General features: G+C 42.3%; 4 protein-coding genes across 4 annotated transcripts; 2 read left to right on the top strand and 2 right to left on the bottom strand.

Annotated features, from left to right (window-relative positions):
* Positions 565-1,844, bottom strand: LOC8054513 (mavicyanin). The gene is made up of 2 exons (XM_002459177.2): positions 1,434-1,844; positions 565-1,322 (listed from the first exon to the last, which is right to left on the bottom strand). Exons 1-2 carry the CDS (start codon positions 1,612-1,614, stop codon positions 880-882), a joined length of 624 nt encoding a protein of 207 aa, XP_002459222.1. The 5' UTR covers positions 1,615-1,844; the 3' UTR covers positions 565-879.
* Positions 6,753-9,270, top strand: LOC110432363 (eukaryotic translation initiation factor 5A-like). The gene is made up of 6 exons (XM_021452606.1): positions 6,753-6,891; positions 7,012-7,159; positions 8,365-8,487; positions 8,581-8,637; positions 8,742-8,816; positions 8,893-9,270. Exons 2-6 carry the CDS (start codon positions 7,034-7,036, stop codon positions 8,995-8,997), a joined length of 486 nt encoding a protein of 161 aa, XP_021308281.1. The 5' UTR covers positions 6,753-6,891; positions 7,012-7,033; the 3' UTR covers positions 8,998-9,270.
* LOC8054512 (pentatricopeptide repeat-containing protein ELI1, chloroplastic) lies at positions 9,418-11,727 on the top strand. The gene has a single exon (XM_002461272.2). The coding sequence runs from the start codon at positions 9,622-9,624 to the stop codon at positions 11,542-11,544; it is 1,923 nt and encodes a 640-aa protein (XP_002461317.1). The 5' UTR covers positions 9,418-9,621; the 3' UTR covers positions 11,545-11,727.
* On the bottom strand, positions 12,201-22,591 carry LOC110432820 (suppressor of RPS4-RLD 1). The gene is made up of 23 exons (XM_021453692.1): positions 22,374-22,591; positions 22,175-22,284; positions 20,970-21,571; positions 20,481-20,525; positions 20,295-20,396; positions 20,138-20,218; positions 19,909-19,975; positions 19,601-19,701; positions 18,834-18,941; positions 18,131-18,201; positions 17,989-18,045; positions 17,204-17,312; positions 16,745-16,825; positions 16,070-16,156; positions 15,785-15,991; positions 14,742-15,043; positions 14,583-14,669; positions 14,343-14,442; positions 13,506-13,597; positions 13,353-13,391; positions 13,180-13,270; positions 12,831-12,928; positions 12,201-12,751 (listed from the first exon to the last, which is right to left on the bottom strand). Exons 1-23 carry the CDS (start codon positions 22,487-22,489, stop codon positions 12,463-12,465), a joined length of 3,042 nt encoding a protein of 1,013 aa, XP_021309367.1. The 5' UTR covers positions 22,490-22,591; the 3' UTR covers positions 12,201-12,462.

Genomic DNA, 27,814 nt, shown 5'->3' with positions numbered 1-27,814 from the left:
GAATTGATGAGACAGATCTTTTAAGCCTAGTTAATTCATGATTGGACAATATTTTTCACAAACAAACGAAAGTGCTACCGTACCTGTTTTGCAAAAAAATTTGGAACTAAACAAGGCCATGGCTGCCCTGCCCTGCATCTGCATGGATGCATCTCATCAATGCCCTTATCATCAGACTAATAAATAAAATGAAATAATAAAACCATAAAAAAGCGGAGAGAGTAGAGTATTTTTTACTCATCAACAAATAAATAAACAATAACAGTGTGTAGCAGTATGATTTATGGTCTAGAGGCCTTGTTTAGTTCACCCCAAAAACCAAAAACTTTTCAAGATTCCCCGTCACAACGAATCTTGCGGCACATGCATGGAGCATTAAATATAGATGAAAACAAAAACTAATTACACAGTTTGCCTGTAAATCGCAAGACAAATCTTTTGAGCCTAGTTACTCCATAATTGGACAATGTTTGTCAAATAAAAACGAAAATGCTAGTGTGTCGAAATCCAAAAACTTTTTGGATCTAAACAAGGCTTACGTGTAGTTATAATACTAAATAAATAGAGCACTTCATTCACACTTGACATTATACTAATTAATCATCATCTGGTCTGCAAACTGCATCAACAAACTGAACTGGACTACGACAGAAGCAAGAGAGAGAGATGGAAGCAAGAACCAACCAATAATCACGCAATCAATTCAAGAAGCAGGAAAAAAACTACTAGTAGTAGTAGAGATCATCGATCTCAAGGAAAAAATTAATAGAAACCTACAAATAAAGAAGAAGAAAACTGTAGTGTAGGTGTAGCACCACAAACTCATCAGCACAGAAGATCTGGAGCCAGCTGAACCGACTGACCACTCCTCAGATCAGATCAGAGCATCCTGTTGAGGAGCAGAGCCACGGCGGCGGTAATGGCGGCGGCGCGGGGCGTGGCGGCGAGGAGCGACGGCGGTGGCGCGGCGGCGCTGGAGGACTTGGCCTTGGACTTCTTGGCGGGCGGAGAGGGCGAGTCATCGGAGGAGGAGTCGTCATCAGAGGAGTCAGAGGAATCGTCACCGGAAGAGGAGCCGGAGCCGGAGCCGGATCCGGAGGAGGAAGAGCCGGATCCGGAGGACTTGGCGGTGACATGGACCTTCATGCCGTGGTAGCAGTAGCCATAGCTGCAGATAAAGTAGTAGTCTTTGGCCTCCTTGAGCTGGAAGGCGTAGGTGCTGCCCTTGCTGTAGCTGCTCAGCGCGTTGGCCTTGTCGCAGTTGTCGTACCCGACCTCGTCCACCTGCACCACGTCCGACCGACCGTTCTGGTACTGGAAGACTGCAAGCACACCAAGCAATCAGTCATGGATCCATGGGAATGGGATGGGACTATCCTTCCATGCATGCATGGAGCCATGGACAACAACAACAAGAAGAAGCAGCAGCTTACTGAGCCAGTCTCCCTTGTAGAAGGGCTTGTGCTTCTTCACCCAGGCCGTGTAGTCCACGTCCGGGTTCCACCCCTTCTCGTCGCCCACCGTGTAGTTGGCCGCCACCGCCGCCGCCGGCAGCTGCGACGCAGCCACCGCCGCCGCCAGCAGGAGGGCAAGCGCCAGCCGCGTCGCCGCCATTCCTCTGATCTGCTTGCTGGCTGTGGTTGGTTGGGACGGATGGGATGGGAGCGAGGTGGCCCGGGCGGATGAGATGAGCTGGAGGAGGAAGAGAGGAGCTGGCTGAGCTATCTATCAGCAGTGGGGTGGTGGTGGTGGTGGGTGGGGACGAATTGGAACCGACGGACGGGACAGTAGTGAAGGGTGTAGCAGAGTGACGACGAGCTGAGTTGGTGATCTCTGCTGATCTATTGCCAAAGAACACTCCAGATGCAGAGGCAGAGAAAGAGGAGCTGGATTGGATTTATTCATCTGTCAGTATAACTATTAGCACGGATTCACACGTTTCCACGGCGTACATGTGTGAAGTCCCACTTAAAAAAATCTATTTTTTTCATAATTTTAACTAAATTTATAGAAAATAATACATTGCATAGAATACAGTAAAAATACATTGCATCATTAATCTAAAGTTAGTTTTTTTATTTGATTAAAATTAAAATTGTTTAACTCCATCAGAGAAAGAGAACTACAATTTTTTTTGAGACAGAGAGATTAATGAAGTAATTAACCATATGGTACATATACACATGTCATAGACTCATGCCATGGTCATGGATTCATCATTTCGTACAGTCAGTCAATTGAGCATCACCTGGAAGGCTCGAACAGTGCTAGCTTGATTGGCACTCGATCCATCATCATTTGTTCGTATGTACAGTACAATGGCCAACTGCACTCTCTGTGACCAGGCTGAGGAAAGTATAGATCAATATTCTCCAAAAGTGTAGTGCTCGATGGTTTTAGCGCTAGACAAAGCAATGCCCAATTAATGGCTGAATCACAGACAGTACGTACACAAGATTGGTGGTGGCGCCGTCGAAGTGTGTGGCAGCGCGGATAAGTGTTCAAAAAATTTCTTGTGATGTTGTTGTAAAGCCTCCCCAACCGTTTTGCATAATTGGTTTGGCAAATGAGAGAGTTTGTCAAGTCTCAAAAAAATATGGCAAAGGTGAAAAGAAGCAATCTCCAATGGTTTGGCATTAATCACTTCGCGCCAATTTCCCAATGCCAAGTGTGAACAGGTTTGGCATATATGCCAATCCTTCCTCTCTTTTGGCCAAGTTAACAAAATTGCAAAGTCTAAATGCCAAACCGTTGGATAAGTGTTTTTAAGACTTTTTTGCAAATACATGAATGCAAAGCTTATTTGCAAAACGGTTGGGGATGCTCTAACGTACTAACTTCGTTCTACGGTGCAATTCTATATCGATATATTTAGCTAGAGTGACAGATTAGAATTTATCTTAATTTATGAAAAATAGTATCAACATTACAAATATATTTCATAATACATTTAATTATACCTGTTTACTTTTACTTTTATATAGTAGCTAAACTTAAATCAGTTCAACCGAACACTATTAGAGAATTATATCTTCTTCTTTTTTTGCACTAGGGAGAGATTGCTACTAGCTTGTTGGCTCTTCGAGCACTGCATAAGGGCACTCACAATGCAGATTCTATCATGGAGTCTAAAGTTATTTATTACCTCGAACAATGTGGACTTGGAGTCTAAATAAGACTTGGAGTCTTATTTTTTCTACCTCTTTCTTCAATAAATATGTTGCCACATCAGCAAAATACTATAAATAATATGTAATTAATTATCTTAGACTCTATGATAGAGTCTTGAATTGGGAGTGCTCTAACCAATTCAGAGGCCTTTTTTTCCTTTTCCTTCCTACCTAACTGGATGCATGGTTGCTCATTTAAGCCATGGGGTGTTTCAGAAGCAAGCAACCTACGGTACCCAAAGCATTCTTTTAATTTATTTCCACATGGATGATATTTATAACCAATCAGATGGTTTTCTTTCTATGCACACGTTTCAATTCGTCCAAAGCAAAAAAAAGAAAAAAAAACATGATGGCTGTGACTCCCGGCGGGCGGTACCACAACTCATTTATTTTCATCTCCGAATTGATATGTGTTGTTGGTCTCATTGCAACTCTTAAGTCATGCCTGGTTGTTAGCATTTGGGTCTTTTTGGTCACTGTGCAACGTTTATATGGTGAAAGCTCATTAATTACACTATACGCATATGCTCCTCTGTATCCATAATTCTTGATGTTTAGAATATGATTGTAATAACCAAGAAATGATTAATTAGAGGTTAGTTTTCCATATCTATTCCTAATAAATATGGTTGCGGGTGCTTATAGGCTAGTGCACATAGGCTAGAGTGTTGTGACTTAGGTTCAATCCCTAGTAGGACCACTCTTTTTGCTTGTTGCTTCAATTTGTATGGTTTTTTTTTCCATGCGAGCGGCTGGGTGTGGCGCCATGACGGCCTCCTCAAGCGGAGAAAATCCTGGAGCCACGCATGGACCGTGCGTGGGCAACGAAAAGACAGGGGCAAACAGGTCCAGCCGGAACCCCGCGCGGCCAGAACGTCAAGCTTCGTGAAAACGCTCAAGCCACCTAGAACGTCAACTAAAACGGGTACGAAGGAAGTATTAGTCTCACCAATTAGGGCGTCCACAACAATGTTAGCTACGTAGCTAGCTGATGTGGAGGTGAGAGATAAAAGTAAATACTATTTTCTATATTTTTATGTATTATTGGACCAACATGTCCCTCCCACATATTCTTGGACTCCGTGAAATAGATCCGTTATTTATTTGTTGCTAGTGACTACTCTCTCTCCTATTTTTTCATTACCCACGCCATAATAGCTAGCCATTAGAGACGCCCTTACACCTCCTAAAAATATATAAGATTGTTTAAGTTTTTCTTAAATCATAATTCTCTAGCTTTAGATTTCTTTTTGCAAAATACATGAACATCTATCTATAAAATGAAACTAGTTCCATTAAAGCCACCATCAACTACTATGTTTTAGTAGTGCATTTCTTTGTTATTGTGGATATACAGGTATACTTTTCTACATTCTTAGTCGATGCCAAAGAAATTTAACTTATAAAAACTCACAATTACTTGAATTTTTAACAAAATAATAATGTAAACCATCAATGCAACGAGAGGAAAGACACGAACAACTTCAGCAATGGACCATCTTACACATTAATTATAATAGTTGTAGATACAACAATACCCGCCTTGTGCAAGATTCACCGTCTCAAAGATTCGTTACTACCCCCTCTATTCATTTTCTAGATATTCTATTAGATGATCAGATTTAGGGAAAAGCCACGTGGTTCACAACATGTGAAGTATATATTATGAAAGTATTTCTTATGGTGAATATCTGCAAATATAAATCTGGTGTCGTTAGCTTATGTAAATTTTTAAAATTGATAGTCAAAGATAAAAATATTTAATTTGGGACAAAACTAATACAGAACATGTAAAAAACATAGGGCATAGTAGATAGTGAAGTAGTGGTAATGGTATATAGGCACAAAAGCTTGTTAGTAGCTTCTTAAAAAAAGCCACATGGTTTCACAACATGTGAAGTATATATTATGAAAGTGTTTCTTATAGTGAATATCTAGGAATATAAATCTTGTGTTGTTAACTTATATAAAATTTTGAAATTAATTGTCAAAGATAAATACATTTAATTTTGGGACAAAACTAATACAACATGTAAAAAAACATTGGGAGTGGTGGATAGTGAACTAGTGGTAATGGTATAAAGGCACAAAAGCTTGTTAGTAGCTTCTTTAATGATACAAATACACCAACTATAAACATCCAAGAGAGATGAGAGACCTGTGTGCATGATAGGAGGAAAGAGGGGGCAGTTATTAGTTAGGCTTGGCCATCATGTGAGGCGAGCGAGCCGAGGAGATGCCGGGCCATCTGCTCCTTTGTTTCCGACAATGCCACTGAAGTTTAGCAGCAACGTGTAGCATCACTCATCAGTGTGCCTTTACGACGTTCGACTGATCATCTACTTTCTTGGCTGGCTCCACTCCACACACATATCTATCTCATATCTCACAAAGCCACCATGGCCATGTGATGAGCTCCCTTTTGCTTTATTTGCATATTGCTTTGCTTGCTCATGGTCATGGGCAGCAACTTCCCTGCTGGAACGCCCACTCTTCTCTCCAAGTCTTTACCAGTCAAGCTTCTTTTCGTTTCTCAGGGTGCTCCCCTGCTTGCCAACCTATATATATCTCTGTTCGTCGTCCTCCTCTAATTTACAGCAGAGCAAGTAAAGGAAACACGTCTCCTTGTGTTGCATTTGCATTTTCATGTCTCTCTGAGCACGCAAATGCAGGCTCACGTGAAGTTGGATCCAGATCTCCGAAGTGTGAGATTTTCCATCACATCGAATTTTTGTACACATGCATGAAATATTAAATATAAACGAAAATAAAAATTAATTGCACAGTTTGTCTATAATTTACGAGACGAATCTTTTGAACCTAGTTACTCTGTAATTGGATAATATTTGTCACATACAAACAAATGCTACAGTAACCAAAAAAACAAAAAAAAAATCACAAACTGAACCAGGCCTGAGTGCTCGCCATATCAAAGGTGGTGACTGAAGCACCGATACATGCTTTGGCTCAAGCCTCATCGAGGGCTGCATTGTAGCAAAGGGTACTTTCTATCCACCTTTGCCTCTCGTGGCCTCGTCTGGCCGACTGGCCACACCATGCCACGCTAACCAATTATTGCCTCCCTATTACACCCTCTATTAAGAGCATGCAAAATAATTGGTTTATAGCTAGACATATGCTGATGTGGAGGAGATAAGATTCGTACCCAATCTAATATACAGCTAGTCTGATTTAGAGAAAAAGTTTCATGATTATATTCTTTATTGGTCAAACTGAGTTGAGATTATTATCATATCTTAAATCGGTTAACAAAGTTGTTATTTTTTCAACTAACTTCATGGCAATTTTTGATTGTCACTTATAAAAAACTTTTGACCGAACAGATTTCTATTTTATATCATAATATGGTACCGTTTCATCATATACCAGTTTCATCTCCAGGTTAGAAAACCATTTCACGTGGAAGATTGAATAGAAGATAGCAGCCAGTAGCAAAGATGGTCAAGGTTTCATGGAAAAAAAAAAAAGACGAAGGTCCACCACAAGACCTCAATGGGCCTCTAACGGGTTCCTCAGATACCCATCCAAATCGACATGGGCTGGGCCCATCGCGAGAGACAGCCCAATACCCGTCCCAATCCGCATCCCGTCGGCCGTCGCCCTCAGATAAAAATCTGGCAGAACCCGAGCTGTAGAACCCTAGCCTTGCGGTCGCGGATCCGTCCTGCAAAAATCTCCTCCCCCAACTTCTCCGCCGGTGAGCAGCGACCAGCGTGTTCCTCCTAGATTCAGATCTCTTCAAAATTTATCAGCTCTATATGCTCTTTTTCTTTTCCTGATCTCTTCTTCTTGCTACTTCTGTTACTGGTTTCTACAGGATCCCTGAAAGATTCCCGGAGATGTCGGACTCCGAGGAGCACCACTTCGAGTCCAAGGCCGACGCCGGCGCCTCCAAGACGTACCCGCAGCAGGCCGGCACCATCCGCAAGAACGGCTACATCGTCATCAAGAACCGTCCCTGCAAGGTGAGATTCACCATCCCCCACTCTGTCGCGTGTGTGTTAAGGCATGCAGTTGATCTCATGGCTTGTTCTGTTGTTTGGGGGGAAAATAAATGCTTTCCTGTTGGGAAGCCTTTTCTCATTACCATAGCGATTTCTCAGCTCTGAAACTTGCGGTTAGCTTGTGGATTTAGAGACGCTTCAAGTGCGTGCTGGATCCGTTGTTGGGGGAAAAAATGCTTTCCTGCTGGAAGCACCTTTTCTTATCCCCGTAGCGATTTCTGAGACCTGAAACTTGCGGTTAGTTAGAGACGCTTAAAGTGCTAGATCTGCTACAGCCACCCGCGAGAGGACTTTTGCTGCAGATGTGGATAGATATCTATATCATTGTCTTACAGTGCTGCTCTGTCGGATAAAGATTTGTTCTTTTGCTTGGTGCGTTTAGTAAGGTTTCAATTTTGCAACAATTTCCATCTGGACCATGGGGCTATTTCCCTGTGGTGGTTCTGTATGTCTGGTTCTCTGAATATGTCTACACAATTTTTGTACTTAATGTTGATGAGTGAAGAACTAGACAGCCTTGTGGATCAGCAAGCTATCCATGTCAAAATATCGCATAGTTGTCCCCAAGAGATGTTTCGTTTGATATTTATTTATGAGACAATAAGGTCCTGCAAGGTTGGTGAGAAAGCAAACTTAAACTAGGGATTGTTGTTTCGTTGTTCTGAATGTTATGGTTGGTTCTACATACAACAGTGGTTAAACTAGTTTTTTTTATGGCTCCTGGGAACTTTCCATCCACATATACAACGGTGGTTAAACTAGTTCTTTTTTTTTTTGGCTCCTGGCACCTTTTCATCCACATATACATCTGAGTTCTTTTTTGCTCCCGAAACTTTTGCATCCACATAATTGCTATTTGTAGCAGCGTCCATCATTGATGAGTTTTTGTTTGGAGGTATCATCCGTTTGTGTTGGTATGAGTTGATAGGTGCGATTCAACTTTCCTGTCATTAGTTTCTAGCTTGATTATACATGTTGTCATTACTGGGCTTCAATATTTTTCTTACTATCCTATGTTGGGGATGATAACTAGAATGCCATTTTTATTACTTCATGTCCTTTCTGGCTTGATTCTCTCATTAGATTTGTGAGCTCTTTTAGCATGATACTCATGTTTGATCAAGCAAGCCTTGATCTGACAATAATTTTGGTATTTGCTTTGTTAGGTTGTTGAGGTCTCCACTTCCAAGACTGGGAAGCATGGCCATGCCAAGTGCCACTTTGTTGGAATTGACATTTTCACTGGAAAGAAGCTTGAGGATATTGTTCCTTCTTCTCACAACTGTGACGTAAGCTATCAGTATCACTCCTCGTGTTGCTCGTTCAGTTAAGTGCACAGAACAAAATTTCGTAACCTTTTGTCTCATGCCTGCATTGTACAGGTTCCACATGTTAACCGTGTTGAGTATCAGCTGATTGACATTTCTGAAGATGGATTTGTGCGTTTGCTTCCATTCCAACCTGGCCTTTCTGTCTTTCCATTCAACTTTGTCTTTTTGGCAATACCTTCTAGTTTATAACAATCGATGAGGGCATTTTACAGGTCAGCCTTTTGACTGAGAGTGGCAACACTAAGGATGACACCAAGCTTCCCAGTGATGAAGCTCTGCAAGCCCAGGTCAGTTAGCCACACAAGCCTATTGCCTCTACCGCGCTATCCCAAATCTCTTATACACTTTACTTGGCATCTGCAGATCAAGAGTGGATATGATGAAGGAAAGGACATCCTCCTGACCGTGATGTCTGCCATGGGCGAGGAACAGATCTGTGCTGTCAAGGAGATTGGGGGCAAGAACTAAAGCTGCTGCTTCGCTCCGGCTGTTTGTGGGCAATACCTGTTGTCTTGTGCTTGGAGTTGACAAGCCAAGTTGAGATACATACATAGGCGTTTAAGTTATCTGTGGTTTTGGGTTTACCTGGAATGTGTTGAGATGGTGCGAGTACTTGTGGTACTTGGTTATTGATCTCTGGTATCTTTTTGAACTGAGTAATGGTGTAACTCTGGTAGTGCATCAATGGGAATTACAATATATATTTGTTAAATTATTTGATTTGGCTTTGGCCGCCGTGTTGATTGTGGTGTGCCCTGGAGGTGAATACTGCAGCAAATGAAGCACACAAAAACTTTTGTGGATGCAATTCAGTTGGTTGCTTTGCTTTCTGTCATTTCTCAAATGATGATGAATGTGTCTGCCACTTCTACACTCTGTTATGTAAATCTGTATTTTATAAAACTGGACATTACCTAGTTAGTTGTGCAAATTTCATCCATAAATTAAGTATTTTTCTCACTATATTTTAAAACTTAAATTTTACTATTTTATTTAAGTTCCAAACAAGACCCCGTCCTCTGTTAACCGATGCATTTGGCGCCTTTCACGGCAGCTCAGTGAAGATAAGCTACGGGCCACTCAGCTTATCCCATGTCCACCGCCGCCGCAGCCGCCGTGCTCCCCTCCCCGTCATCGACCAGACACCCGTCCGGCGGTGTCCAGCATGGCGTCCTCACGGCGGACCGCGCGGCGGCGCTACTGGCGGGCTGCGCGTCCGCGCGCCGCGCCTCCGAGCTCCACGCCGCGGCGGTGCGCGCCGGCGTGGACCAGGACAAAGCCGTGGACTTCCGTCTCCAGCGCGCGTACGCCGCGTCCGGCCGGCTGGACCTCGCCGTGGCGCTGCTCCGCCGCACGCCCGACCCGACCGCCGTCTTCTACACCTCCGCCATCCACGCGCACTCCTCGCGGGGCCTCCACCACGCGGCGCTGGCGCTGCTCTCGGAGATGCTGCTGTCCCACGGCCTTCTCCCCACCGCGCACACCCTCTCGGCCTCCCTCCCCGCGTGCGGCGGCCTCGCGGTCGGGCGCGCGCTGCACGGGTACGCCGTGAAGCTGGCGCTCTCCGGCGAACCGTACGTGGCCACCGCGCTGCTGGGCATGTACGCGCGCGCCGGGGACGCCGCGGCGGCGCGCGTGCTGTTCGACGGGATGCAGCCGGACCCGCACGTGGTGTCCGTGACGGCGATGCTGACCTGCTACGCCAAGATGGGCCTGCTCGACGACGCGCGCAGCCTGTTCGACGGGTTGCCCAGCAAGGACCTCATCTGCTGGAACGCCATGATGGACGGGTACACGCAGCACGGGCGGCCCAGCGAGGCGCTGCGGCTGTTCCGGCGGATGCTGAGGTCGGGAGTGGAGCCCGACGAGGTGTCGGTGGTGCTGGCGCTCTCCGCGGTGGCGCAGCTGGGCACGGCGGAGTCCGGGAGGTGGCTCCACTCGTTCGTGACCAACAGCAGCAGCCGCCGTGTCCGGCTCAACGCCAGGGTCGGCACGGCGCTCATCGACATGTACTACAAGTGCGGGAGCCTGGAGGACGCCGTCGCCGTGTTCGGGGACCTCGGCGCCGGCGACAGGGACATCGTCGCGTGGAACGCCATGGTCAACGGGTACGCCATGCACGGGCACAGCCGGGAGGCGTTGGCGGCGTTCGGCCAGCTCCGGGCGCAGGGGCTCTGGCCGACCGACATCACCTTCATCGGCGTGCTCAACGCGTGCAGCCACTCCGGGCTAGTCGACGAAGGCCGCGAGCTGTTCAGGTCGATGGCGGAAGAGTACGGCATCGAGCCCAAGGTGGAGCACTACGGCTGCATGGTGGACCTCCTCGGGCGCGCCGGGCGCGTCGAGGAAGCGTTCGAGCTCGTGCAGAGCATGACGAGGACGAAGCCCGACGCGGTGATGTGGGCGTCGCTCCTCGCCGCCTGCCGGCTGCACAAGAACATGGAGCTGGGGCAGCGGATCGCCGACCACCTCGTGGCCAACGGGCTGGCGAACTCCGGCACGTACGTCCTGCTGTCGAACATGTACGCGGCGGCGGGGAACTGGCGGGAGGTGGGGCGGGTGCGGGCGATGATGAGGGCGAGCGGCATCCAGAAGGAGCCCGGGTGCAGCGCCGTGGAGGTGGGGCGGCGGGTGGTGGAGTTCGTGGCCGGGGACCGGAGCCACCCGCGCGCGGCGGAGATCTACGCCAAGCTGGAGGAGGTGAACGGCATGGCGCGGGCGCGAGGGCACGTGCCGCGGACCGAGCTGGTGCTGCACGACCTCGACGACGACGACACGGCGGCCAAGGAGCAGGCGCTGGCGGTGCACAGCGAGAAGCTGGCGCTGGCGTTCGGCCTCATCAGCACGCCGCCCGGGACGGCGATCAAGATCGTCAAGAACCTCCGGGCGTGCGCCGACTGCCACGCCGTGCTGAAGCTGGTGTCGGAGGTGACGGGGAGGAAGATCGTGTTCAGGGACAGGAACAGGTTCCACCATTTCGTCGACGGGTCATGCACGTGTGGGGATTATTGGTGAGAATGGCGATGCAGGATGGCAGCTGAACAATATGTAATCAGTACATAAGATAGTCTGATTAAGCATACAAGTAAATGGCATTGGCATCTGAGATGAGCTATTGCCTATTGGTGAATCCAAATCTATTTTTATATAAGGTAATAATAACGAGTACGTCTACGTGTTGGATATGAGATGAGCTAAGCTAACAGGCTTTGTTTAGATTCAAAAACTTTTTGGATTTTAACACTGTAGCACTTTCATTTTTATTTGACAAATATTGTCAAATTATGGAGTAACTAGGTTTAAAAGATTCATCTCATGATTTACAGGTAAACTATGTAATTAGTTGTCTTTTTTATCTATATTTAATGTTCCATACATATGCCATAAAATTCGATGTGATAGAAAATCTTGTAAGTTTTAGGTTTTTGGGTGCATCTAAACAACCAGCCTTTCCTTGCTTGATTTCCTATTTCCTTTCCAGTTTCAGCCCGACCGGCGCCGTAGCTTATGCGCCCCTGCAAGAATGCAGTTCGATGCCACCCTCCACCGTCACCCTCGTACTCAAGGATTGGGTAACTGGTGTCTGAAACTAAACTGAGAGGTACCCGAGACTGACAGGAACGCAGAGAGTTGAAGTCTAACAGCAAAACAAAATCTACGGCCATCTATGAAGTACATAACTGCAAAACTTATTGGTGTTATACTCTTTATTACAAGAAAAAAAAAACCCTTGTTCCAATGAAATGAAAAATGAATTTTCTTATTTTTCTGAAGTAACAACATTCCAGCAAGCTTGTATACAACTCCGAAACAAACTTTAGCAAGCTGCGAGAAAATTCCGACAAACTAGGCAAAGCTGATTCCGTGTTTGTTGAAACAAATACGCTAGCAACTGAAGCAAACCTATAACATTTGGACATATAATTCTGTAACCTATGGGTCAACAGAAGTTAGGGCCGCTACAACTGAACCTGTTGTGTTGAACGCGATGCTGACGTCCGTGTAATCTTTCAAGCACCTGCTTATTTTTGTGGATGGGTACAGCCAGGGCTTGATAGCGTCAACAAATGTGTCAGGGTCTGGAGACAGGATCGCCTCCCAATCAACTTGGACATCGGGTGGAATGCTGGCAGTGATATCCATGTTTGCTGCCAGGAATAAACCGAGCAACACTACGTACCCAACAACAGCTGAGCCTCTCGAAAGAGGCATAAAATTGTACCTGCAAAATCCCCCCCCACATTGATCCGGATCATTTTGTTGGAGTGACGAGAGAGGGACAGTAGAGTTGTGATCATTACCAGTAATATGTCATCCGTAATATTGCGTCCTTCACAGCATCAAGCATACCAGGGTCTCGTGTGGGGTTTGTGTCATTACAATATGCTTCACAAATAGCCTGCAGATCACAACAAATGTCTTAGGTTCATCATAGACTACAAGTCTCAAGCACATGTGTGGTCCGATAACTCTTTAGAAATGCGATCAAAGAAAAAATTTGGTATTATGGGAAGTGTGTCATTGTACAGTTGGAGAATGGAATGCCATGCTCTGTAAACGCTATCCATACCAAACCTTCTCCAAACTCCAATTCTTAGTAAAAAAAATGTAAGTCATTAAAAGAAACATTACAATAAATCGGAATTGTACCTCCCAGGCTGCAGTCATTTCTTCATCATACTCCTCCCATCTCGATGGTGTGCAAGGTGTTCGTATTGCAAAATCAAATCCTGTCTTGCCCCTGCAGTACCATCACACAAGTAAGCTGGATAGCAGCAATATAGCCAAAGACCAAAACAGAAATAAGTGTCTAGGAAGCTTACATGTTTTGAGTGGTAATTCTTGTCCCTTCAAGACGCCTCCTGAAGAAAGCATGTTATGTTAGTATGTATAAGCAAAGGGATAGTGTGAATGTGTGATACTCTTTTTCTAAGTACTTTCTATGAAGTCTGATGTAGGTAAAATAAGTTAATTACCCCCGAAATGCCATACTATCACATCTTGTAGCAACCCAGTAGGTCTCACCAACTACATGGTACAAATCTGAGCATGACGATGCAACTTCTATCTGCAGGAGTAAAATCTCCCATGAGAACATAGATTTTCGAAAGCACAGCGCATAACTTCCACAGTGCCGAAATGCTGTGAGAAATTACTATGAGAATAAATCAAATCCTAGCCATCTTGCTTAACACATCCAAAAGGAAATCAGCCCTTGAGATGTAGAAATAGATCTAATGGAGCGATAAACAGATACTATTACCACTCTGATGTGTCAATCCATTTCAAAACATGCTAAAAGGTTCAGCATAATGAGACTCATGGGGCTGCAATCTCTTGCTCCAATGGGAGGTATACCAGATGATTTCACAGAATGGTGGCAAAAGGCAACTAAGAGGCTGGTGAAAGAGCAACACAGCAGTTTTCATTCCATGGTCATCTTGTGTTTATGGAAGATCATTTTGAAACAACAGAACATATGCGTCTTTGAGAGGGCAGTGCTCAGAGTGCATACTGTCATCAGGTTAGTGTAGGAGGAAGTCAAACCTCTGGTGCATGGCAGGGATGGAGGAAGAATGTTCTCTGCTCTGCTGCACTGATAGCGTTCCTGGGTCTTTTTTTTGTGTGGGGTGCAAATGTTCAATTAGTAACCCTTGTGTACATTTGAGCATGTTTCTAGTTTCTGTTTGTGTCGTGGTATGTTTGAATTTGCAACTTCTTTTCGTCTACTTAATACAGTGACCGAGAACAAAATGGAGACATTGATATTGACCATGAGGTCATGCCACTCGACAGACTGCCACATGGCTTACCTTTTTCAGCTTCTCAATATCTGTAAGAAAAATTGCACGGTCCTCTGCATTATTGACATACTTCAAGTCAAGCATTATAGTCTTCGCAGTTTCCAAGACTCTGTGTATGAGAAAACAAGGCCATTAGTGACTATACAAAGACAACAAATCAACCTTCTTTTAGTCCCAATCAAGTTCAGTTAGGTAGACCATTAGTGGTTACAAATAACCAAATAGCAGAGTAACAGATGATGTTCCAACCTTTGGTAATATGGATAGTAGCGAACAACTTTTGCTTGACCAAGGAGCATTGGGGTATGAGAACCAAATCCAGAATTGAACTCTTCACTGGTAAAAGAGAACGTTAAGTAAGAAAATTGTTACACAGTTTAGTATTCCCTGTACAAGCATTTAGCTCACCTTAGCTTGTTGACCCAAACAACTGGATCACAAGGTTCAGAAATTTGTCTCCACTTAACAGCAATGTTATAGACATCCTGCCAGGAAAGAGAGATCCCAGAGGAGATCCTGTCTTCATTTGGGCTGGAAGTTGGAGATCCAGCCAAAGTGCTAGTGCTACAATAACCTCCCCTGTTCTGGCTCATGTTAAGTTTATCCCTTTTCCTAACTAACTTTGCAATGTTCTTCGGATTCCTTAGAAAGCGCCAAGCCTTGGACACTTTCTGAGCAATCTCAATAGCAGCCAACCCAGCCATGCGGTACTTCAAAAGTAAAACATAACGTCAGCAAAGCAGGAAACTTTTGACCACAACACACCAATAAAGCAAGAGTATTGGAATAAATTTTAAAATACATGAAATGACAACTAGAAAATGTAAGATTAAATGGAATAATCAATAATCTGTACATAACTCTGACATCCCACAATTCCCAAACTGTGAAGCACTCTGGTATATAAACTCTAAATGTACATAGCACAGTGGGGAAAAGCAAACGTAAATGAGTAGCCAAGCGCATCACTGACCAACATCATGCAGTTCAGAACTGCTCTCTGCTAGAATGTCTAGAGGTAGAGGCAACTAAGTAAAAGGCCATTCATCAAAACTTATCCAGATAAGTGAGCTACAAAAAAGCTACATACGTATATTCTCCCAGCAAGCTTGATTTATCCTTCAGTAATATCCTCAACAAGAATTCTATGTGTTCACCCAACAGTAGAACAAACTCAACACAGTATTCCTTGCATATCAATGAAAACAAAATTGATTGATGCTTTAACATATCAGTTGTTGCCAACCTCTCAAATATGTCATGTTCTATCCTTAAAAAAATTCTAGGTGCACATCTATTCCATTCTTAATTGTAATCAATAATAATTCAAACAAATAAAGGAATTGGGGTCATGGTGAAGCACTCTTCTGTCTGGAGCAGTTGAACAATAACATGTCGGATAATCTTGATGGCTGAAGCAATTGGAAAATGTAAAGCTTCAAGAGGGATACCTGACGTTGATTTGGTAAGAAGCCACGGCAATTGTATTGAATCTTCTTCCCAATTGAATCTGCAGCTAGAAGAAGGGTTGTTTGATGCTTTGTGAATTTGAAGTCTTGCTTGTTAAGGCGCCCATTTCTCAATGAGATCCGCAATGGTGGCTGGCGATAAACCTTTTCAGCCACATTTTTGGGATGTAATCGTTTGCACCAATATTCCTGTTGTCCATATAGAAGCCCTTTTTAGGTTTGATGCACCACAAATTAATTGCAACAGGCACATGGGATAATCTTAACCTTAAATAGTGGGTCAACATCATCATCAATGTTGAACTGAGAGAACTCCAAATTGGCCTTTGAAGCAATATATAGAGCCATTTCCTTCTGCAAGAAAAAACCGGTAATATTATTACAAATTAAGAGAGTAAATGAAATCTGAAATAATAGTAAGCTGCCAAAAAATAAGAGACCACATTTAATAGCAACTGGGGCTGAGGCAACAGCCAGAAAATGTAATAGTGGATCACGCTAGTCTTTGTAAGAAAACAGAGGAAGAAAGTTCACCCAGAAGAATATATAATCATCAACATAAAGAAAAAGTTGGCTCTTGGCTCCATACAAACATAAGATCAACATGGCTACTGCAAGTGTAATGTTTTACTACCACAGTAGGGGATTCCCCTACTCCTGCATTTCCCTAAAAAAAGCATAATGGTTTACGTATCTAATCAATGTGATTCTACGGGATTGCAAATTCATGATAAGTTATGGGTTAGCGACTTCCCAAGCATGTAAGTAAGCTAGGGTTTTGTATCTTGGGATTTTAACTCACTTTGTAATGTGACATTGACAGAAAGCAAGTATTCTTTTTGCATGTACTCAAATGCCTTTGAAATTTATCACAGAAATACATGGTTTTGACATCTGAAACAAAGAGCAGGCTCCACGGTAGAAAGAGGAAAGATTGCATACCTGGTAGAAGGACAAACATTGCAACACAAATTTATCCATGGAATCAAGTTCCAAATCAAGTACATCATCATAATCTTTTATCTTCACAAAAAAAGAAATAAAATAAATAAACACCATGAAGAAACAGAAGTCAAGTAAAAACAGTGCTACATGTCGCTGCTCAAATAGAACATGGGACCAGTAGTATAATGATATAGATGTATGCAACCAATGATGCACGCAGCCTAGAGAGATATACTCCCCATTCCAATTTATAAGTTGTTTTGGCTTCTCTAGATCCACAACTTTCATTATGTATCTAGACATTGTATGCCTAGGTGTAAAGCAAAAGCTATGTACCTAGAAAAGCCAAAACGGCCTATAATTTGGGACAGAGGTGGTACTTATCATCTCCAGTGAATGTTTATGCTAATTCACCAAATCAATGGTAACTTGCTCAAAAAAAAAATGGTAACATACTGCAGCTTTATATTCTCCAATGGCATGATGGCATGAGGCACGTAAGTATAGGCACTCTATACTTGAACCTTCATATGTCAAAGCAATTGATAATTCTTTAATAGCACTCCTGCAAAAAGAAAAGGTGAAGGAGCAACTTAGGAACCTACCCAATGAGCATCTGAGATGAACACTTGGATACTAGTACAAGCAAAACTGTTGATGCTAGCACTAAGCAAGGAAGAATCAATATGGAAATACGGCTTGGGCATGTAGATAATTTAGTGAATCACGTTGGGGAAAAAATTTCAAGGTCCCAATAACTATACATAATACAGAACCCTACTTGTGCTCTAATTAGCATTTGTGTCAGGTGCAACTATATAATACCTAAACACCAAATTTTCAGCACAAAAAAGATACAAAGCATCGCAATCACATAGAAAACAACATCCCAGTAGAAAATCCAGTATCACACCAGCAAGAAAAAGGCACCTGATTGGCTGATTCCATTCTGAACATTAAAAAACGATGGCTAAAAAGTACAAATACAATTATACCCACCTAAGGCCTTGTTTGGATACCCATGTATCTACCTTAACCCATGTGTGTTGGAGTGGTTTGTTGGGAATTTAATGGATTGAGGTGGATATATAGGCATCCAAACAAGCCCTAAGCAAAGATCAATTAACATGCAGCAGAGAAGTAAAACAACTTAATATGTTTCATCGTTAAACAGTGCCATACTTAGAAGTAGAAGTATCTCTATGACAAACAAGAAACAAAATCAGCAAAAAAAAGGATACCTATGTCGACCCATTCCATGATAGAGAATTCCACGAAGATGGTATGCTTTTGCAAACCTGGGAAATACTCGAACAAATTAAATAAGTGACTAAATACATTTTAAAAAATCCAGTTGGGCAGATGACAAAACTGATTACATACCTTGAATCAACTTGAATAGCTTTCTCAAGGCAGTTCAACAATTTCTCTGGATATGCCAGATCAAGATAAAGCTACAACACAAGAAACGACAGTAGCAATAAATCAATTATTCCCAAAGAGCAAATCCACTTCTTGTTTACTAGTACAAAAGCACAAGCATACGCTTCATTAGTCTATTACAAGGTTACAAACCTATGTTAAAGCCCATTCAAGGTAGCAGCAGACTATGGACAATATGTGACCCTCCGTTGCCTCTTCTAAAAACATGAAAAGTCCTGGAGTAGGCTACCAAATAAAATTTATTGTTCACTGCATTTTACCTAAGAGATCTGCTACACTCTCAATCAATACTTCTGTCTACAGTGCACTAAATCATGTGGTGAGCTACAGAGGTCAGCAATCCAATGGACACTAAGTAGTTCAAAAACTTGACCAAAGTAATGCAAACTGCAATCTTCATATAAGTAGAAACATTACATACAGGTGATTTTCGTAAAAATTGAGTGACTGTACAAAGCTGAATCTGACAGTGCATAGTTGGAACTACTAATAACCTTGAACAGCAGTACCCACAAAACTATACATATTTGTGTTTTTTTGTGTGGCTTTCATGTGCTTATGAAAGGAAATGTGTAAAAACTACATACATATAAGACAAGAACAGAAGACATGGAAATGCACAGTGTTGGAAAATGGAATGTACCTGGGCAAGGTGAGCCCAACAGTCAAGGAAACTCTCGTCATACTTTAAACCAATGAGATGCTCATCTTCAGCGCGTTTGTACTCTCCGAGTGATGAAAGCGTAAGACCCTATAACAATATATAAGAAGACATTATTTGACAGCAAAACAAGAGAATCTTTAGAGTCAAATATTTATATTTTCTTGTTTTGCTTTTATGAATTCATAAGCAAAATAATATTAGTAACTGCCTGAAAACTAACAAAAATCAACAGTAGATGTACAATTGCATGCTTTTGAAGAACACAAATTTCATGATCTTGTTGCCACTACTAATACCTTGTTCACTCTTTTACCCTCTTTATTATTTATTACTGGTAGCTCAAGAAGAACAAAATTTCCACGATTTTGTTACTGTCACGAATACCTTGTTCACTCTTTTGTCCTCTTTACTGGTATTGGTAGGTCATGTTGAGCTTCATCTTGCCTACCCAACTTGATTGAGACTAAAACACTTTGCTGCTGCTGCTGTTATTCTACGGTCTCGTAAAATTTCATAGCTCAAATTTAAACATATTTCCTTACACTTAGTTTGACACACCATTGAATTACAAATATATACAAATCACAGGGAAAAGGATTATAGTTGAAATGGCCATTGTTTAAGGAAAAATGGTGGATGAAACTGTGAAAGGAAGTAACTGGAACAAACGGGAAGTGTCCCCATCTTATTATAGGACCAAGTAGGGAATGGCAAAAGAAACATTTGGCAGAAAAGCATCTACTTACTAAATAAGTGTGAGCAGAGCTGTTCTTCTTGTCACGCTTCACACATGTCGAAAGATCTTCGAGTGCAGAGTTGTAGTCCTTGAATTTGAAGTTCACAATTCCTATAATGAGTGAAGATATGCTATCAGAAAAATGAGTAGATGGCATGCCCCAGCCCTAGAAGCATAGCTATACAGTTTTATTACTATAAAGACATGAGGTGAGCATAAAGACTTGGTGCTATTTTGTTCCCATCCAAAGATATATGAGAAGTGGCAAGTGGCATCAATGGCGATAAGAATTCAATTATGAGTGCAAGAGTAAGTAACCTCTTTCATGTAAAATATCAGGAGAATTTGGTTCAAATTCCAATGCTTTAGTCAAGTCTTCAATGGCCTGAAAAGTAAAGGATTCATTTGTAATATAGATACATGTTTGAAAATGAGTTGCTGGATTATCTTTATTGTTTCTTTTTTTCCTCACTGACTAAACACAGGCTGTAAGTTTGTTTACTCAATCAACATGAGTTTTGAAATTTAGACAAATAGAGAAGTGTACCTCCTTGAACTCTCCTAAAGCAGCGCGAGCTTGTCCCCGTCGCTTCCATGCCTCCCCAGCCGATGGGTTAGATTGTATAGCCTGCAAGAAAAAGAGAGGTTATTTTACATTTTACTATAATAGACACTGAAGGCATACTCAATATCTAAAGTTCTACCTTAGTGAAATCAGAAATAGCAGAATCCAATTCTCTTTGAAATGCATAAGCTGTGCCCCTTCCAATCAGTGCCTCAGGATACGTAGGAGTTTCTCGCAATATCTAAATGGCCAATGGCAAATTATCAGGTTCCTTCTTTGCATCAGGATACAAAATGGAGCAAAAATCATGGTAACAGATCAAAACCTGATCAAAAATGGATATCGCTTGGTCATACCTTCCTTCATTTACCTGAAAAAAGATGTAACTCTTCCATTATGGTCAAGATAATAATATAGCATCTCCTATATATTGTCAGCACCTTACACAATATTTTGTCTGAGTAAAATCATTTTGAATAAACAAATGTAGCTAATTGGTTGTAATGTTTGTTTTCTGCACTCCTAAGTAAGCATTTCAAATACAGCCTTGGCAAGCTTTTAGATGTTTCTACAATGTTTTTTGAAGCAAAATTCCTTCAGATACTATAAGAAATGTCATTATGCTGAATAATTGAATTGTTAGCATGTTTAATATTCCGTATGTGGTATACATGCTGCCTAGGGGCTCTTGCAGCATGTTGCCTGGGATTCTCTTAATTCTCTAGTTTAGCTTCTCCTAATAATACATGTAACAGAACTCTTTTCATCTATTGAGAAATACAGAAGCATGTCAATGCTCTAATATGGATGATACCTGTGCAATGCCTCTTGAAAGTCGGAAATCCAAGCTTATTGATTTTGACGCCTTTGAAATTTTTGTAGCAAAGAGTGTTTGATCTAGCAAAATGGTTTCGCTTTCATCAGCACTAGTTCTGACAGTTACACCTTCAGCTCGGCCATTTATTTCTTTCACTGCCTTTGCTTTGTTTTTCTTATCTGACTTTGGGGCCTTCTTGGGGGCTTGAGTCCCTGTGGTGTCTTTCACTGGACTGCTAGAGACTTTATTATGGTCCGTTTTTTTATTATAGTTCGTTAACTTGGTATCACCATTTGACGAAACTTTGGAACTGCCAATGGCCTCCTCACAGACAACAGTTTTTGTATCAGCCATTGTAGTTGCAGCGAGCGACTTGTCAGCAACACGATCTTCTGAGATAACAACTTTGGTATCACAAGTCGACGAATCCATGACATGGTCTGCAGACTCGGTTGTCTCGCAAATTTTAACAGAAGAAACCAATTCTTCCAGCTCAAGCAATTGTTTCAAGTCTGTCGTGTCACGGACAGCGATTTCATATCCTTGCTTCCAAGCAGCTAGAGCATCCTCTTTTTTATCTAATGAAGACAGTGCCTTGCCTGGTAATAGAAAACAACAGCGTTAAACTTACAGGTGAAACTTGCTTCAGACTAATGTCCTCAGTACAGGGATAGATCGCTATCCAGGTATAACATGTCGTATTACACAAAAAAAAAGGAGTTCAAAGAAAATGCAGTGGGACAGTCGCATCTTTGTGTTAAGTTGGAAACGCAGTTTCATATTTCTATCGAGAAGGATCCCAGTTCCTGAAACACTCAGTGTTTTCCCAAGGGAGTTCCAAGCCAAACATGTTAGTTTGAGTAATATGCAGATGGGGAGTGCCTGGTTTGGAGTGGAAAAGAAAGGGGTACTCATGTCATTCACTGTGTATCTACACACTATCTGGAAAGAGTGATCCTAAGCATTGAAGCCACTCAAAACGGTGTTCCTGAGCTAACAATACAGAATTTGAATTTATTTGTTACTCTTAAAAGTAGATATGCAGCAGACTAGTCGACAGCCAAACAGAAACTAAACGAGGCAGACATAATTCCCCCACAACCAAGCCAAGCCAGCCCAACCCCTGGCGAACTAAGCCAAGCCGCAGAGGAGCAGAAGACTGAGTTGAACAGGGGAGGGGAGCAGTTATAGGCGAAGCGAACCTTTGAGAACGTAGGCCTGAAGCAGGGCGGGGTCGAGCAGCAGCGCGCGGTCGCAGTCCTTGACGACGTGCTTGTGGAGCTCGAGCTGGGAGTAGCAGAAGGCCCGGTTGCTGCGAGCGAATTCGGCGGGGTCAGGATCAGGGAGGCAGAGCAGATCGGAGGGATCTCGCGGAAAGGGGCGGGGGAGAGCGTGCCATACCAGAGGTCGTGGATGGACGACGGGGATCGGACCAGGATGGAGTCGAGGAGGCGGATGGCCTTGGACCAGTTGCGGGCGCTGCAGAGGCGCGCGAGCTCGGCGCGGTCGGATCCCATGGCGGCGGCGGCGGCCGGTCGCCGGCGGCCGGCGGCGGCGGGAGATGGGGCGCAAGCGCAACCAGCGTGCGGTGGAGGGGAGGATTTGGCGATTTGGGGGGTGGGGGCCTCTCTATGCTGCTACTCTTCCCTTCTCTGATGACGACTTGTTCGCCTTTTACGCGCCGGACCCTCGTCTTTTTCGGATTTTCTGTTCCGCTTCTTTTGCTTTCTCTTTTGTTGCTGTGTGGAATGTGATGCAATTTCTTTTTGTGTGTGTGTGTACGAGTAGTGTTTTTTTGCCGATGGGTCCCTGGTATTGTGGGAGGGAGCGTTACGGCACGTGATCTCTTTGCTAGATGCACGTGAGTGAATTCTCTTCTAGTATTACATTTGTTATTATCATTATTATGTAACCTGCATAATAATTGCATTTATTATGGAGATGATGTCACCGGAGCATTCCATCAAACTCTACCATTCATGTAATGATATGTCTAAACACATCACATATGGCCTATAATAAAATGAGATAATGGACCAACACTATTTTCTGGTTCAAAACTAATGCATAAACATCAAACTGATCACGGGTTCACTAAAAAAAGTGGTTCAATGGTTTGCCACAAACCCAATCAAATTCACACGAGTTCAATTATAGGGTTGGTCAATGGTCATTTAAGTGAACCAAACTGGTGAATATGTAGGTTCAATGGTGCAGCTGGTGACCCTGCCCAAAATTTTCAAACTATGATGTCGAGTTTGAACTAATTGAGTCCTTAGTTTTAAAGATGAACTATAGAATTTGCATCATTCAGAGCCGACAGACTCTTTATTGAAGACATGCCTATGTAACTATTTCATAATGTGAAGACGTGTTATGCAACAAAGAATATTTCAAAAAGGGATAGAGTACTTTTATGGAACAGATGCACAGGTTTATTCCCTTCTTTTTCTAGACCATCCTCTTCCTCTCTTTCCCTCCCATCTTCATGTCTCTTTAGTCCATGGAACTCCACCTGGGTAGGAGAGCTTGAGCCCTCGGGCTATGGATGACAACGGTACGAATATTTTTTGACCATATTCAAGACCGAATCCATTTAGAGGGATTTATATCCGTTCGTATCCGCCAGATATTCAACATCCGATATCATATCCATATCCGAATACTCAAATCTTGGGCTTGTTTATGGCAATAGTCAAGCTTGGGCCTTTTGGTTTAGCCATCCAAGTCACTAGCGGATGCTAAATGTGTTTCATTACATTTGTGGATGTGGCATGGGTGAATACCTTATGCTTATATCGTAAGCTTCTCTCTCTTTATTTTTAAGAAGCAAAACCTAATGGATTTTGGTTTATATAGGGAAAAAAGGACAACATTGGATTTGACAAAAGCATGAAAAATTTACTGAGAAAAAATAATGAGATATAAAACCACCATAAGGAAAATAAGCATACAACATGCATGTTTGGATTTGATAATTTTGCATTTTCTTTTACTTCATAATCCCTTCATTTTAAACTGATGCAGGCATAGTCCTCGGATTAAAATGTCAAACATCGTTAACTTTGAACATCAATTAATTTTTTTTTGGCAAAAAAGTATACGCATGCTTAAGATGCATCAATGTCCATGCTTCACATATATTTTAGTAAGATGTAGATTTTATTGTAGTTGATGATATACTGCAAGAGAAATTGATGCTCAAAGTATATACTAAAGTCTCCCTCAAACTTATTAATTATTACACTTTATATGAAAAAGGAAGGAGTAGCAACTTTTTTTGACACACAGCAGTAGCTAGTTTAATTTATGACGTATAAGGATACAAAATCTTCCAACCAACCAACAACTAGTTTTTTTTCCCTTAAACAACTAGTAAATTTATTATATAAATATAGAGCCAGCAGGCAGACTAGGGCTACCGTACTTCTGAACCAAAGTAGCTGCTCTTCTTCATTCTTTTATTTTTGCTAGAAGTACCTTATATGATGTTTTACTATCGTCGTGCATGTGCACTTTCTTGGGCTTCTACGTGCATTGACAAGCCTGAGTCATTGAGCCCTTCTCTCTCTCTCTCTCTCTCTCTCTCTCTCTCTATATATATATATATATATATATATATATATATATATAGAGAGAGAGAGAGAGAGAGAGAGAGAGAGCGCGCTAGACTTTCGATCTTGACCTTTAGTCCCGTTCCAAATTTGACTTGGGACTAATAAAAGATTTAGTCCCAATTGGAACCATCAACCAAGACTAGAAACATGCTTTTACAATAAGGACAGTCTCGGTGTATGGTTCAAATCGGGACTAAAAGCCATCCTTTAGTTCTATATTGTGGTCCACCATTAGTTTTTTTTTATATCAGTGATGTAGCCAAGATGTAATCATCTGCAATTTGGATTGGATCTATACGTGGACCAAAATCACACATTGACCTAGGAGAAATAAGAGTGTTAATAGACCTCTAGTGCAAAAACTCATTAGCGATATCTACATAGTATATTATGAAGCAGAGCAAATAAACTAAAGGTAGAATATCTAGTGTGACCATTCCCAAACTCTAGCCACCACCACTCTTTTGCTGTCCCCCACAAAACCCTAGCGGGGGCACACAGTGCTAGCACATCGACGTATGGCATTCCATATCCCCATACGTGGATACCATGCATGAAGACGTTACTGGTGTTGTTGTGGAGTTTATCAATAGTAAGCCAGTAACGCAAGGCAATAACTACTAGGATAGAGGACGATCGACTATTTCCTCCACATCGACGTGCACGAGGTCGGCCTAGGCTAGCTAGCTACCACAACTAGAATTTTTCACTTCTCCTAGTAAAGTGGGCTTCTTCGAGTGTTTTAGCATTTAAAATTTAGTATAATTTTTCCCTAGTAAATGTCTTCAAGTAAGATTCTCATATGTTATGAGTAGTGGTAGTGTTTTACTACTACTTAAAAAATATACTAGGAGAAGTCTACCATTTTAGTAGTGTACTTAAATTCTTCTTTCGATGCGCTGTGTCGCCGCTGGTGGTAACGATCTACGGTCTTCTGGTTGAACTTGAACATGTAGAAATTTCATTTTTGTTAATTTTCATAGCTTTACTGTAAGCTTAATATATAACAAAATCAGAATATATTGTGGAACTACTTACCATAATACTACAACCTTAATATAATTTTGTGAGGGAATACAAATCTTGTGAGTTGCGAGTGACAAATATTGAAATATATGTAGTTGCATGCATATAATAAGTCGCCAATCAATCTTTATTATAGGAAGTTAATTTATAGACGGCGCAGAATAACCTAGACTGACAAGAGCAAAAAGGAACGAAGGACAGTGACATGATTGCTACCGTTGCGCCCTGATGGGACTAATTTCCATTAAGTTAGGAGAAAACAAAGTTACGTTTTAACAATGATGAGGTAATTAATTAATGAAAGCCATATAGTACTTATCTTCATCATCCTGTCGTCATTGCTAGTTAATTAGTCATCATCTTTTTTACATTCTAGTAGTATTATAGTGGACTAAGGATAGGTTGATTGCAAGTTCTCGAGACAACTACTCCCTCCGTTCAAAATTATAAACTATTTTGACTTTTTATAATTTAGAACGGAGGGACTATTAGCTAGCAAGGTAACTTATCTGATCGCTTGTTGACTTGTATGCGATTGCACAATGCAAGACAATAGAACATCGAATCAGGCGGCGCCCTGCAATGACTCGAAGAACAAACGCTATTGTCCACATTTGATATAATTAACTATCTTTGCTTGCCCCTACAGTACGTGTAGTACATATACGGTCGTCAAAGGTAATAACTGAGAATCCCAATAATAAGGTGATTTCAGCTTAAGCACCATCACCCTCCCTCACATGGATACATAAATTCTACGGCGTTTATGTACATGGATATCAGGATATATACAGCTAGACGTGGAATTGTTCGTTGCTTGGGATGCAAGGATAGATGCATGCAAGAAGGCTGCCCGGCATTCCGGCAAGTGATGATTAGACTAAAAAGCTAACTCTACTCCCTCCGTCCCAAAAAGAGTGTCGTTTTAGGTTTTCATATTACAAGTTTGACTCGATTTGTAGAAAATATACGCAATATTTATATCTCTAATAAATAAAAACTAGACTTAAAGATCTTTTCAATAATAATAATAATAATGTACTATAAATATTAATATTTTTTACTATATATTTAGTTAAAGTTATTTTTTGAGAAGCGCAAACGAGACTTATTTTGGGAATGATGGAGTAGATGGTACGTACAGTAGGTAGGTAGGTACGTTACCGAAAGAGAAAAAGCCACCAACAAATAAAGCACTGAACAGAGCCGCCAGAGAGCCAGCGATCCGCTCATGCTTTTTGTGTTTTCTGAATTCTGTACACGGCAGGCAGATCCAAATTATTAGAACAGAGCAAAGGCTAGAATTTAATTTGGCCCAGCCCATGAGATGGCCCATTCTCAGAATCAAATAAATATGGTTTACTGTTGCTGGGAATATATAGCAGGTTTTATGCATGTCAACAGAGCCGCCCAGGTTTTATAAAAAAGCTTATTAAAAACATGGTTTACTGTTGCTGGGAATACATATAGCAGCTTACGTACAAATCAAGTGCATGCAAAATAAACTCTCCCCTAAAGCCTCACAATGCACATCCAGCCGGAGAACCAAACGGAGGCTTTCCTACCATCGTGTACCATTCACTCTTGTGGCTGCAGTGAAAAGGGCAATGTCTGTGTCATCAACCGGGAGCTTCATCCCTGCCCATGGTCTCTGTGTGTTACTCCATGCTAGCCACACAGCCACCGCAGTCACAGGGCTCTACGAAAACGCTCCAAATCAAGGATGCCTACACCTCCGAATTGCACTGGTCTTGTTACTAGAATCCAGCCCACTTTGCATTTCCCTCTTGTGATCTCGGCATCCCCTGCCCAAAAAAAGTGTCTCCGTATCTTGTCCAAATATGTTATTAGTTACTTTGGTGCCTAGCTAGATTGACGTGAGCAAATAAATTGGGAGGGCACTTAGGACTGAAGGCACCAGTTCTCCTCTTCCTGCTGGGTTTAGTAAACGTACGGCCCTGCCAACCCTTTGTCCAGCAAAAGACTGAAGTATTTGATCAAGGTTTATGCCGCTGCATCTGATGGAAGCAACCGAGCACTTTGCCCAATTTATTCTGAGTCCCGTCACTGCTCCAAAATGGTTCAGAATATTTAGGAGCGATGTTACCTCTTTTTGGTCTGGGTTTAGGAAAATCACTGTGTCATCTGCATACAGTGATAGCCGGATCTTTGCCAATCTTCCTCTTAGGGGGGAAAGAA

Source organism: Sorghum bicolor, chromosome 2 (genome assembly GCF_000003195.3).
Source record: "Sorghum bicolor cultivar BTx623 chromosome 2, Sorghum_bicolor_NCBIv3, whole genome shotgun sequence".
Taxonomy (NCBI): domain Eukaryota; kingdom Viridiplantae; phylum Streptophyta; class Magnoliopsida; order Poales; family Poaceae; genus Sorghum; species Sorghum bicolor.
The sequence above is the reverse complement of the archived record's forward strand: the minus strand, read 5'-3'. Positions and strand labels throughout refer to the sequence as shown.